Source organism: Phasianus colchicus, chromosome 10 (assembly GCF_987193195.1).
Source record: "Phasianus colchicus chromosome 10, bPhaCol1.hap1.1, whole genome shotgun sequence".
Lineage (NCBI taxonomy): Eukaryota > Metazoa > Chordata > Aves > Galliformes > Phasianidae > Phasianus > Phasianus colchicus.
The window spans coordinates 8,727,325-8,741,651 of record NC_143445.1 but is presented as its reverse complement, the minus strand read 5'-3'; the positions used below and the strand labels follow the sequence as shown (position 1 = coordinate 8,741,651).

At 49.6% G+C, this 14,327-nt stretch overlaps 1 protein-coding gene across 1 annotated transcript; it reads left to right on the top strand.

The window, feature by feature from the left end:
- Positions 1–11,138: 11,138 nt before the first annotated feature.
- On the top strand, positions 11,139–12,058 carry RNF228 (ring finger protein 228). The gene has a single exon (XM_090146923.1). It carries the CDS (start codon positions 11,186–11,188, stop codon positions 12,017–12,019), a length of 834 nt encoding a protein of 277 aa, XP_090003049.1. The 5' UTR covers positions 11,139–11,185; the 3' UTR covers positions 12,020–12,058.
- The last annotated feature ends 2,269 nt before the right edge of the window (positions 12,059–14,327 follow it).

Below are 14,327 nucleotides of genomic sequence, written 5' to 3'. Positions count from 1 at the left end.
GAGACAACAAAGGATAACTTCTTAGGAAACTGAACATCATTCCTTGCACTGAGAGCCTTTCCTTATAGCAACACGTAGTGCTGTCACGCCGAGCATCATTTGCCTCCAGCACCAAGCAGTAGGAGCCAGGCACAAATCCCACGACCGGAGGCGGATTGGTGCTGCTGTACAAACACAGCCCTGCTGCCAGGTGCCAGCCTGCTAGCAATCCTGACAGCCAGACACATCTTGTTGTGACTCAGAAGCTGAAGGAACGGGTCTGAAGGAGCGAACACACACAGCCTTTTGCCTGTGTGCACAGCAGTAAGGTTCTCGGAAGGGCAGCACCCCTTCCAAGTGGGGCAGGTTGCTGCTGTGCACCCAGATGCCATGATGTGGCTCTCCCAAAGCACAGCATGGGTGCAGATGAGACAAGCATTGCACACAGAGCTGGGCTGGCTTGGCTGGGTTCAGTGTGCATGACACTGCCACAGCTTCACCTCACTGCAGGCGCTGACGGACATCCTTTGGCCCTGCAGCAGAGGAAGAATTCCCACCCAGGTATCAGTACCATGGCACATGGCCTTCAGACAGATCTCAGCCAAATTTTCTTCCCAGTTTCACACCTCATCTTTTCTTTATCCTCAGTCATTTTCTCAATACACTTCAGAACCCAGTTCTTGTCTTCATCTTCCTTCATCTCCTTCTTTTTCGCTCTTTATATTTTAAAAGAAACTATTAAAAATTGTGTATTTTTAGTACCAAAAGTCCTGACTCTTCTTGCAAGATTCCTGCATTATCTTTTATTTAGTTGCCACATTACTGAACATACTGTTTTGGATATGAGATTTTCTACTGTGTGCCAGACCCAACCACCCACTAACTCCACAGGGAACAACCTGGGGCTTTCTCCCTGTCTTTGAAAGAGCTGCTGACTGCAAAGCAAGCTGAGGAGATGGCAAAGTGCTGCATAACGTGCCCTTAGGTACCATAGCACCAAAGACCACCTTTTTCACAGCATTTCAGTCCTTCTCTTTTCATTTAATGCATATCAAAGTTCAATTTAAATTCATTTTAAATAAACTTTGTGAGGGAAAAAAAAATATTTTGCAACGTCAGTCAATAAAAAGCACAGATCACAAAGCTCTACCCTGCTCAGCTCTGCAGCAGCAGAAGTGATGGTGTGTCTGGCACATAGAGCCCAGGGCAGGCACCACTCTCACTGCATGTCTCCCAGATCTCATCTCCGTTTGAGAGCTGGTAACACAAAACCAGCCTGATTGTGCACAACAGGAGTCCACACAGCTCCAGTGGGTCCCCAGCCTGCCCGTTCTGCATGCCCTTTCTGACTATGAGAAAGTGCTTCATATGCAAGTATCCTCTCCGTTAGCTAAACTGAGCAGCACAGCAAGATTGGAACACGTTTCTATGATACATCAGCTGCCTTCAATGCACTGAACACACAGCCTCTTGTCTTGGCACAGATGGTCTTAAAATGCAAAGTTCCAGCACACAGCATTGGGTATATGCTAAATATATCAATTCTTCAAGGGCCAAGCTGCTCACCTCCTGTTAGCTGAGGCAGAGAAAAATGGAATTGTAGACCCTCGTTTTCATAACTCTCACATAATTTTCTTATTAAACCTTTATTATGTATATGGTCACATTGCCAGTTTTAGAGCATGTAAGTATGAAAAAAAAAGTGAATTTTAGAACTTGGAAGGATGAAAGCAGCTCCAAAAACTGCAAGAAAGAAAATGTGCTGAAAATTCTGCTGCTGTCTTGGGTAGGAATAATTAACTTTGCTGCTTGCAGTGTAAGTAACCAGATAATGCTATGTAATTGCTTATGATTTGCATTGCTTGAGATGGTATTGCTAATTTCCAGCAATGATTAGCATGTCATTTGAATAATTATTCAGCACCATATCACTTGGACACTTCAATTGCATGCATTTCTACTGTGAAATTCCTGGAGGTGTTCTCAACATTCCTGGTTCTTTGTAGACCATCCCATTCCTCATCCATTCCACTGTTTGGGAAAAATGATGGCAAAATGGACGTTAATAATGCTGTGTACAAATAACTAACTTAACCCCAGGGAAGTTTTTAAAACTTGACTATCGATAGTTGATCTGATTTTATTCACAATTCCTTCTTAGCCCTCTGGAAAAATGGTCTCAACAACAGCTTCAGCTCACTACAAACACATTTGGGGGGTGAAGAAAGGGTGATACATTGACAGCTCGTGAGTAATTGGTACTGAGCATGGTGTCACACCCTGCCTAGCACAGCATCCTTGTCTTTCAAGCAGGCTGTTTTTCAGAAAAGGTTGGTTCTGTTCACTGTCCCCATGCACAGAGCACAAACAAAGCTCTCACAGCAGCACACATCAAACTGAGCAAAAACTGTATGGAATGTGCTGCTGTTATTAATCACAATTTTCCAGGAGGAGAAGAAATCGATACTCACTGGCACTGGTCAGCACTGGGTTGTGTTGCCCTGGCACTGCCTGAGCTCCCATGCACTGCCTGCTGCTCCACTGCCTGAGCTCCTTGCCCATCCTGTTCAGAGCAGAGGGTGAGTTTAAAGGCCAGCTACCAGCTTCATAGTTTCTCCTCAGTGGCACCTTATGAGTAGGGAACTTCAGCCATTGCTCCAGCACTATGTTTTCTAAATGCTTATCAGTGATGTGAGTCACTGCTGCCAAGCATGAGTTAGGAACACTGCAGGCTGAGAGCCACTCTGCCTTTTCCCCGAGCTCTATGCATGCACTGTGGGGCTGGGCATTGCCAGAACATCCACTTGGCTGTCAGTGCTGGGGCAGTCCTTGAGAGAACTCGCCAACACAAAGCATTTGAGAAGGCAGTGGTTCCCTTCGTTTTTTGTTTGTTTTCTTCCAGTAATACATAAATCTCAACAAAACATCTGTCAGGGAGTTAGGTTCAGAGAAGGATGGATGGGAGATAGGAAATGAGCAATGAAATTGTCCTACCCTGATGGTCAGGGTGGTTTGCTGGGGTGTCTCACACCTGCATGCATTCTGCTGTGGTACAGAACTTCAGTTTTTGGCAAAAGTCTTGGTTTGTTTCTCTGTCGTACCAGGAGATTCTGCAGACTGACTGGGCTGCTGACTTCTTTTAGTTGGGCTCATTTTTTCCCTTTTTTCACATTTCTTCCCTGATTTTTGCAGTCATGAAGTAAGTACATCTTCACATTTTAATTATGATGCTATACAGTGTACAGTGCCTGATCCCCCCTGAGAATCTTCTACTGATGGCACTTTAGTTCATAGGTTTTATTTTGCTCATACGCATGAACTCAGGGTTACTGCCACTTCTCAAACCACAAGAAATGTAGGCTCAGTCAATTCATTCAGCTACAGAGAGCTGTGAGATTCTCTACTTTTCATTCTACTGCCACCCACATTACAGATGTCATCCTAAAACCATAAATAGCTCTCGGGGTCTTTGCTTTATTTCTACTATTTACATGACAAACCTTAATGTCATTGATCCTATTTTAAAGGCAGCAAAAAATCCCACACCCATCTGTCAACGTTTCGACGTTGATTGACTGACAGCACACCAAGAAAGATACTTATGTACATTTTTATGGTACAGCAGAGGCAAACAGTAATCAGTCAGACTGACAGCACTTGCCATGGTTCCAGGTGTGACATGAAGGTGATCCACGCCACTCCAGAGACGGATTTCTATTGCTTGTCTAAGGACTGGCCTGGCCCAAGCACCACAAAGCTCCATCGTTGTGCTGCCTCTCAGAGCCCAACACATGAGTGATTTTCTCCTGTGCCTCACTCTTAGAGCAAACATTTTGCTGTTGGAATGCATGGAGATATCACCAAATGGCAGGCGCTTTCAGGGTTCTGGGCTTTTGCAGGGGACAATTGCAGTTAAGCTGCACTAAGCCTCCAGTGCTACTGAATCCCCACAGCCACATGTGACAGGCCGAGAACTCTCCTTGTAAAGCACTGCTTTGCATTCCTGGCCCACAAAATAATCTGAGAACAAGGCTTCAGACATCCACTGATTGTTTTACAGAAGACAGCTGTGCTCACTGATACCTCTATTTATTTGTGCTCATTTGGGGAATACATATTCCTTTGAATGTCAATGGAAGCACTATTTAACGATGGTGGCTTTTCTGGCAGTGGCTGAACAGAAGGCCATGTTCTGCCTCCCTGCCTTCACAGCTACAAGGTCTCTAGCAGTGCAAGAGCTGAGCGAGATGCACTCCCCAGGTGCTTTCCTACATTAGCATCTGCAAATCTGACCCACAACACAAACTCCAAATCCATACTTCTAAAAGAGTTAATATAGAGACTTTGGATGAGCTTGTGAAATCTTATCTGAAGAATCAGACAGTTGAAGATACGAATCAAGACTACAGAAATAAATAAAACAAAAATATTGATCTAAATACATTGCGTAAAAATATTTCTGAGATGATGGGATGAGGTTTTTGAAGGCAAAAGAGCTTCCAGAGAACCGAAATGGCCCTAAGAAACCTTCTCCCAAATACGGCATTTTTCTCTCACCGTGAACAAGTTTGTATAGATCACATCTCCCGAGATGAGATCTGTGGTGGTTCCTGGCACGAAGAATGAATTGCCTCTTCTGCTGTTGATAAAATCATCCAAGGTCTCTTTTAAAGTAACTGCCAAACCAAGCTTGTTTTTCAGTGATTTTGTAATCTGCGTATGAAAGACTTGATCTGGGATGCTGACCCCAGCCTGGCTCCCGGGTGTGTTCCCTCAGGTCTGAAAGTGGAAAAATTATGCATGCAGGGTCTGATTCTGCACTCAGAAGGGAAGGTGCAAGCAGGGTAACTGCAAGGAAGTTGGTGGAACTTCTCCAAACTGGCAGTCACTAATGAGAGCACAAACTTAGTCCACATTTTTGTGGGAAAAACAATTGTGTACAAAATATTGCAATTGAATTCATTTGCAATTATTCTTACTCATAAAACTCAGGAACCGTATACTCTTCAATTGCAGCCATTTAGATTTCAAACTGGGATAAAAGAATCTCCTGACTCAGCTGTAACTGCATCGTAGCCACTCTGGAGGGCTTTCTCTCCAAATGCAACATCCTCAGTTCTCACTCCCACCTAAAGGACATCCCGGTCGTTGGCTGATTTTCTTCCAAAATATTTAATACCTAATCAACCCATTAGAAACAAGCTTCTCATCTTCCTTTCCAATATTATGGAAAGGAGTGGGCCAGCATAACAGAACATGCAGCGAAAGAACGCCAAGTAACAAATCAGATATCCCTCTCCTCCTAGAGTTACAGTCACCCTTGGCGGGGCGAGCTGAAAGCTGGCAGCATCCCTTCTGGCAGCCTTCAGCCCCTCGCAATGCTGGACATTTGCACGCCGTGCCTGAGCCGCTGGGCTGGTGGAGCTGAGGCGATCAGCCTGCTGCTGTGTTCCCCTGACACAGGGCACGCTGTCACAGCCCGCTGCCTTCCCATGAGGTGTCCCAGCCTCTCCTCCTCCCCACCCCTCTCCCAGGTGCTGTCCTAGAGAAGAGGCAGTGCACGTGGTGAATGTGCTGATGATGTCTACAGGACAAAATGCCGTGTTCTGTTTCGATCCGTGGCTGTTACTAATGGCACCCTAACACTTGGTATTCTCCCCCCTTCCAAGCTACCGTAGAACAAAACTTAAGTGAATCCTGTGAAGTTTCTTCTCCCCTGTGTTGGTGCTTCTTGGGCATAAAGCTGGACTACATCAACAAGAGAAAATAATACTATATGAAAATAACCTCGAGTCCATGGAAATTGATGGAAATGGCCCCTCAGGCTTCAGCTAGCAGTACATCAGATTTTAGTTTTCACATCGAGTGAAAACATCTTTAACTCTAGTATTTCTTGTAAGATGTTAATCATAGAATCATAGAATGGCCTGGCTTGAAAAGGACCACAATGACCATCTAGTTTCAACCCCCCTGCTGTGTGCAGGGTTGCCAACCACCAGACCAGGCTGCCCAGAGCCACATCAGCCTGGCCTTGAACGCCTCCAGGGATGGGGCATCCACAGCCTCCTTGGGCAACCTGTTCCAGTGTGTCACCACCCTCCTAATATCTAAAACTTCCTCCTAATATCTAACCTAAGCCTCCCCTGTCTCAGTTTAAAACCATTCCCCCTTGTCCTATCACTATCCACCCATGTAAGCAGTCGTTCCCCCTCTAGCATATACACTCCCTTCAAGTACTGGAAGGCAGTACTTAAGGGCTCCCTGGAACTTTCTCTTCTCCAAGCAACTTAATCTTTGTCTAAAAAAATAACAAATTCCCATGTGCTCACTTCAGCTCAAAGGAAAAGACAACTGTATTATCTGAATAGATGCAATAGTATGAATGCAAAAAATTCCCAAATCCTTCATCTGTTTCTCATTCAGGACAAAATTGATTTAAGTACATACACACAATATTGTGGTCTGAGCAATGGCAGTTTTTTCCAAGATGTCTTAAAAAGTATGTCCCCATCATTACCAAGGATAAAAACGTGTCTGAAAGATTATAAGAAAACGTTTACCAACCTCACCAGGTCAGGCTTTTATTTTGGAGATAGCAGTACCTATGTGCACTCAGTGCTGCCAGTGATGAGCTATAATCAAAGCCGTAACTGCGACGTGTCTGGGTACTCCAAATAAAGCTCCCAAGGTACTACAGAATCCTTTAAGTGATTCCATATAGAAACAGCTTTTCTTACTCAGTACAATGCAAGCACGAGTTAAGTTGCAAAACTGAACTACCCAACAGCAAATAGCCATGTACTGTTCACTAAATACAATAACCATTACTACTAGCAATGATTCATCCCGGCAATGTTTTCCCACAGAGGTGCTTTATGTGGCCAGCACACAGCTAATCTCAGCCCCCTGGTGCTACACAAGGCACAGCCATCTCCATCACACACGCTTACCCCTGCCTGGCTGCTGTGGCCATGCACTGCACACACAGCCCAGCCAGCTCGGCCATTCCTGCGCCAGCACCGACCTCAGCACTCCAGCATCAACTGCAGCCATCACTGTCACTGTGATAGGCAGAAAGCACGGCGCTGTTTGAACCAAAGGACTTATCACAGTTCAGATGTACAGTTACAATCTATGCCTCCCACTGGCTTAAATAACTCTCAAGTCAGGTCTGCTCTGGGTACCAAGTCTAGGGATGCTCCTTGATGCTGTTCAGCATGGGCTCTTGGAGAAGAGTATTGCACTAATGGACATATCCTCTTATCTGTAAATGGCTGCTTGTCTTAACCAACACTTATAATACAGCTGCCTGTTTGTGACACGCTGGAAACACAGGGTTACGGAAAACAAATGGAAAGGAATCACCAGAAATGGTGTCTGACGTGGTCAGCCCCAGCTGCAAGCCCACGCCCTCACCCATTTGTTGTGAACAACCCAGCGTCTTTGCAGTGCTTGCAGAGGAGGCACAACAGCTCCTTTCTCACCATTCAGGAGGAAGCAGCTTCACTTTAAGAAAATCTGGGATCTTTCACACATTGCTCATTGCTTGAGGCAACTGACACAGGGCCATATTTAGCAGCTACAACAAAACAGAGTTTCTGGGGAGTAGAGGAATGTCAATTATAGTACCGCCATTACTATTTGCCTCTGCACGTATTGTATCACATGTATTAAGCGAGGGAACAACACATTTTGTACATGGCTACAACTGACATGGCATTGCTTATAACTTTCTTATCCTTTTTCAGGTCCCTAAAATAGCACGTAAATATTACTGAAAATTAACATTCCCTTCTGTACTGCATGTAATGGCTTTTACAGAAGTTCCAAAGCAGAAAAGACAAAAAAGAAACCACTTTAATTATAAATTATTCATAAATACATTATATGAAATAAAATGTTAACGTGAAGAAAGCAGAGGATGCTGCTGCAGCATCCTGCAGTCCAATGATAGGGAACAAAGGTAATGTACAACTACCAGTGCCCTGCAATAGTGACAGGAAATGGGACTGGAGGAGAAAATTTGTGTAAATGAATGAAAAGCAAGAGAGTTCTCTTCTAAACAGCTACAGTGTGAGCTCCAAGCTTAGTAACTCAGTGCACTCTAGGAAGTCCTACAGTAAGCAGACTGTTATAAAATGAAAACTTGTGATATTCGAGTATTGGCAAAAAGCTTCTGGTGTCAACCATAAGAGCACGTTAAACCATGAGGACTTACCAAAGAGCTGTCTGACTTCAACATCCTTTCCATCAGTCCTACATAGCCTACTGACTTGTTGAAATATACAGCAAACGTACAAAAGGGATTCTTAACATTGTTACCATGAGCAGGCTGGCAGCCCAGCCATCCCTGTCTGATATGTCTATCAGAAATAATGTTTTTCCTACCTACAAAGTTCAATGTCATTAGACATACTGACTGTGCAGCAAAACAGAAATTATGAATACAACACATTGGTGCTGCAGGGACACTCCAGCACAGTGCTTGTGACAAATGTGTGGTGCTGGGGCTTGGCTCACCACCAGCTCCTGCCTCACTGTGCAGCTCCTCCTGGATCCAGGCAAGCATCAGTTCAGAACTAGAGGGTTGCATGGGGTACATCAGCCCAGTATTTAACATGCTAAAATCAATTAGCAGCTATAGGGTAGTTATTTTAAGTGGAAAAATGTGTTTCGTAAGGGTTGTTTGTCACCTCTGCTCAGTAACACAACTTCTGAACAGTATCCAAAGGCTCACTTGGAATCATCTTAGTAGCATTTCAGGGTTTTTTTTTTTACCATTAAAAAAGGGTCCTCCAGGCCAAAAGTCCAAAAACAAATGCTAACTGTAACTAAAGCAACTGAAGGACAGAACACATCTGGACCTTGGGGCACGCAGTGACTCTTTCAAAATCTAGACACGTTTCTGTTCTCCTAATTCATTTTCGAGGCCCTCACACCCTACAGGGAGACATTTTTCCACCCTCGCTGCCCAGCCGCTGCCCCTGGGAGAGCCTGGGCTGCCCACACCGTGCTGGCCCCACGCACACAGCACAGCTGGGAGCAGAGGGTAAGGCCAGGGGTGGCTGTGCCCTGCAGGGAGGTCCGCACACAAAGCACCGCGGCTGCGGTCCTGGCTTCATTTCCTCTCCCAACCACAGCAGGAGTAACCACCACCCAAGAACTTTCTGCAACTCAACACTTGCTCTTCTAAAATAAAATGTAAAATTCATCCTACATTTACCTCTAGCAGTTTTATTTTTCAGTTCTGTCCCACTTTGCCCTTTCCCCTGTGTTTAAACCTGAGCTGCAGGAAGCTCTCCCAGAGCTGCCCTCCATGCTAGGTGGAGTTCCAGCTGACCTCCAGGCAGACACAGCTCAGATAAGAAAACCTCAGAACACAAAAGGCAGAGGTCTGAACCAGAAACACGGCTGATATATCTGGACTCTATTAAAGCATTTGATACAGTGCCTTGAATAATTTTACTTGAGTTTGAATTTGCTTGGATCTTGGCACTTTTGTGTGTTCTGAACATTAACTGAAAGTTGGAAGATTACAAACATGGCAAAAGTATTAAGTGGAAGGATGGAGCCTGGGATAATCTGACATACAACTGTTACAAATCTCCTGAAATGTAGCAACAAACTCATTAAGTGGGAAGGCAGAAACAACTGGGAAACAGTACCAAACAACAAACAAAAAAAGCATAACAAAAACAAATACAGACACATATCTGAAAGCATTTAAGAGTTCACAAGTGAATGAGATGAGATGTACTGCCCAGGGCCTCGTGGGCCACATTCGGATCTGCTTTTACATATCAGCCACACGTGCTCAGCCATCACAGGCTGTCCCTGGCAGTTCCCCGCCTCATTCAGCACCCTCAGGTTCAGAACAAGGCCAAGGCCCAGCACAGGCAAAGGGCAACACATCTGGTTGAGCACTGCGGGGCCCAGACAGGGCAGAGCCTGCAATACAGCCCCACAGCCGCCCCTACCTGGGTGTGCATTTCAGATCTGCTACAGGGCCTGTGCTAAACCTGAATATAATGGAGTTACTCCAGATGCATAAGGCATAGAAGAGCAAAATTTACCTCAGTGAACCCATTGGATTGCTCAGTGTTACAGTGCTGGAAGGGGTGGATGCACTGTTGCCTGGGTTGGGTCTGCACTGAGCAAAGGCTCTCAGTGCTACAACACAAAGCTGGAAGAAGGATCTGGTGGTGTTAGCTGACAGGTGGCTGAACATAAGCCAGCAGTGTGCCCAGGTGACCAAGAAGGCCAGTAGCACCCTGGCTTAGATCAGAAATGGGGCAGCCAGCGGGAGCAGAAGGCATCGTCCCTCTGTACTGGCACTGGTGAGGCCGCACCTCGAGTGCTGTGTTCACTGCAAGAAAGGCACTGAGGCTCTGGAGTTTGTCCAGAGAAGGGTAACAGAGCTGGTGAAGGGTCTGGGGTATGAGTCTTACAGGGAGCAGAATACTGAAAATAGCCTCTGCTCCTCTCAGGTAACAGCGACAGGACAAGAGGTGATGGCTTTATGTCGCTCCAGAGGTGCAGGCTGGCTATTCAGAAGAATTTCTTCTCAGAAAGGGCGGTGAGGCACCGGCACAGCTGCCCAGGGAGGCGATGAGGTGCCTGGAGGTGTTGAAGAACCGCAGAGATGTGGCACTGAGGGAGACGGGGGAGGGCTGACGGTTAGACTAGAAGATCTTCGTGCTCTTTTCCAACCTTAACGGCCGTACGACGTACACAAGCACAGCGGCGGCTCCTCCCGGCCCGGCTGCAGCACAGGCACCTGCTCTTTGCGCCGAGCGGAAAGGAAGGAAACGGCCCGGGCACGTGAGGTTCCTCCCAGAAAGAAGCGGCGCCCGCAGCGCACCCCGCGCCGCGGCAGCCGCTCCCGACCCGCCCGCGCCGGAGAACGCGCGCCCCGAGCCGAGGCGGCGCCCCGGCCCCGCCGGCCGTGCCCGCCGCAGGGCCGCGCAGCCCCAGGGGCGGGCGGCGCCGAGCCCGCCCCCCGCCCGCGGAGCCGGGCGGCGCCGCCAGCCAGCCAGCCCGCCCGCCCGGCCCTCCGCCGCCGCGCCGCGCCGCGCCGCTCGCCGCCTTCCGCTCCGCAGCCCGCGGGCGCGGCCAGGAGGCGGCGGCGGGGCCGCGGCTGCCGCCCGCCCGCCCGCCCGGCGCGGCCCGGAGCCCGGCACCCTCCGCCCGTCCGCGGCGCGATGTTATGGCCGAGCCGGCGCAGAAGGGCGGCGGAGGGCGCGGCGGGCGGCAGGAGGACGGGGCGGCGGCCGCCCCCAGCTACGAAGACTACGAGTGCAAGATCTGCTACAACTACTTCGACCTGGAGCGGCGGGCGCCCAAGCTGCTGGAGTGCCTGCACACCTTCTGCCAGGAGTGCCTGAGCCAGCTGCACCTGCGCGCCGCGCAGCAGCCCCCCGCCGCCTCCGAGCCGGGCGCGGGGCCGGGGCCGGGCCGGGCGGCCGTCGGCTCCCTCGCCTGCCCGCTGTGCCGCCACCGCACGGCGCTGCCCGACCACCGCGTCCACGGCCTGCCGGTCAACACCAAGCTGGCCGCCGCCTGCCCGCCGCAGCTGCGCGCCCGCGACCCGCTGCCCCAGGACCGCCTCCCGCCGCTGCCGCCGCGCCGCCCGCCCCGCGCCCGGGAGGCGGCGGCCGCCCTCGCGCCGACCCCCGCGCCCCCCGCCCGCGCCGGGCCGCGCTCCTCGGGCGGCGGCTACGAGAGCTGCCAGAGCTGCAAGCGGGCGGCGCTGAGCGCGGGCTGCGTGTGCGTCGTCGTCTCCTTCCTGTCCATGGTGGTGCTGCTCTTCACCGGCCTCATCTTCGTCAACCAGTACGGCGGGGACGCGGGGCCCGGCGCCTCGGCCTCGCCGTCGCCCGTGGGGCCCATCTGCCTCTCGGTGGCCAGCGTGCTCGCCCTCTTCTCCGTCGTCGTCACGTGGCTCATCTGCTGGCTCAAGTACCGGCCCGAGGCCGCCGGCGGGGCCGCCGCCAACGCCCCCGCGCGGGGCCGTGCCGCTGCCCGCAGGACCGACACGTAGCGCCGGGAGGGGCGGGGGCGGCTCGGGGCCGCCGGGACCGCCGTGCCGGGGCCGCCCGCCCCGGGCGAGGGCGATGCGGGGCAGGCCGCGGAGGAACGGGCGTCCCCCCGCTGCCGTCACGGCCGGCGGCCCCGCGTGGCTCCGCAGCGCCTGCAGCGCGCCGGGGACGGGGCGCGCCGTGTGGGGCCGGCTGCGCTGCCGGCCGCTCCGGGGACGGGAGGCGGGCGGGGCCGGCGATGTCAGGGGCGCGGCGCCGGCGCGCAGCCCTGCGGTGTAGCGCTGTGCGACCGCTGCCCGCTCGGTGAGGCGGGACGGAACGTGTATGAAAGAAAACCGGCTTACTGTTGCCCCCACCTGGAAGACAATTGGAGATCCGCGCTGGCGTTAGGAGCGGAGCGGCATCGCGAGGCTAAATGCGTTTTCTATTTCTCTTGTTATGAAGTTGACAAGTGCACATAGATGCTGTAATGGAAGCGTATTATCTTAAAGAGACTGAGCCAAAGTATCCCTCCTTGTACCGAGTACGGCTTTGTTACATTCCTATTAGAAGGCCGTCGAGTCCTCTATTGGTTGCTTAAAATAAGCTTTATTATCTAATTCTTTTAAATTCTCATTTAATGTGGGAGACCGAACCGCTGCATTGCACTCTTAATTTATGGATGATGATTTGATTAATGGAGCTCTGAAAGACTCCTGTGGTAGAGAACAGTACTCTGATCTCAGTTATGCAGCGAGAGAAACCCACGTTAAGGCACAGACTTTCGGCATCGCTGTAGAGGTGGAATGCAGCAGCTCTGTGTGTGATCTGATCGCCTACCTGTGGTGCGGCGGTGGCTTTCCCCTCGTGGGGAGTTTCTCTTCTGCGTTAGGAGTTTCCTTGGAGGCCAGTAGGAAACGTTCAGAGATGTGTTAGAGATGTGATGAGACGCCCGTAACGTGGTGTGAAACGTAGCGCCGTATGGCTGGTCTTGTAGTATATCAAGGAGAGCACTCATATAGATACTATTCTATGTTGCAGGATGATTCATTTGGTGCCTGAATTTTTTTAACTTAATTAGTTGTTACAACCTACGACATTGGGAATAAGATAGTGCTTCTTATTCCATGTTTCTACACAGTACTGTATTGGAATGAGGTAGTTATTCTCGTGCTTAAATTCAAGAATTTTAACAGTGATCTTTGATTATGTGTGTTGCAAGCTGTGTGCATGACTTCTGACACGTATCCTCATAGACCTTTATCGGCCACTTCTATTTATCACAAGCGCAAAGGAATTTACTCTGTAGAAATGTAAAGGCAGCAAGTGGAGCTGTGTGCTGTGTTTGATGACTGCACAAGTGACGTGTGCTGTGCATTGTCTTCGTTATCACAAAGCTGTGAAAAACACCCCCTCAAAAAAGAAAAAGAAAAAAAAAGGTATTTATACGACAGACGTAGTTTGTGGAAATAGCCTATGACTTTTGTGTCACTTAAGTTGATTTACCAGATCCACACCAGCCTTTTAAAGTCGTATTTAATTATAGAGAGGCCCTGAGGAGGTAAATCCCTGCGCTGAGTTCTGGCTCTGCTGTGGGCTGTGTGTTTAGAGCTGTGTTCAGGCACGGAGCAGTTTGTTGGCCGTGCAGAGCTGAGCCTCCAGCAGCAGGCCTGACTCCCAGCCCCTGGCTGCAGCAGTAGTTGTGGATGTTCTGCACCAAAGAAAACCACGAGACTTTTATTTAAGCATCTAAATGACAATTTAGATGGTCGACTTCAGGTACAAATGTTCGAAAATGTTGGCCTTAACCTCTCTGTTTTCAGTTACTGCATCTGTAAAGTTTGATAACAGGGTGACCTACCTCACAGGCAAGATGTGAGGCTTTATTTATTGACGTTTTTAAGCAATTGGAGATCCTTGAAGAGGAGGTGCTATAGAGGTGAAAGTATTATTATAAATGATACTGTAGTAAGAATAAATACATGTAAATTAATGGACATAAACAGCCGCAATGTTTTCTAAGGAAAATAAACATACAAAATATGTACGCGTGTGCATCATACGCACCAATTTCTGGTTTGCTGCTCGTGCTTCTGCTAATGCAGCGCGTTTCGGTGTTCTCACTCAGCCAGGTGAGCTCTGGTGAATGCAGCTCAGGTCGGCCCTGCCCTCACTCTGCCTCATGTAGGCACAGCAGAGCTCGGAGCACTCGTGGAGCTGGGCTGGAGCTCAGTGCCCGGCTCCTGCTCTGCTCCACTCAGCGGCGGCTGCTGCACCCCACTGCTGTGCTGCCAGCACTGCCTGCCAGCCAGCTGCCACCTGGGAGCCTAC

Coding starts and splice junctions, on each gene's coding strand:
- RNF228 (XM_090146923.1), top strand. CDS start 11,186: ATGGCCGAGCCGGCGCAGAAGGGCGGCGGAGGGCGCGGCGGGCGGCAG.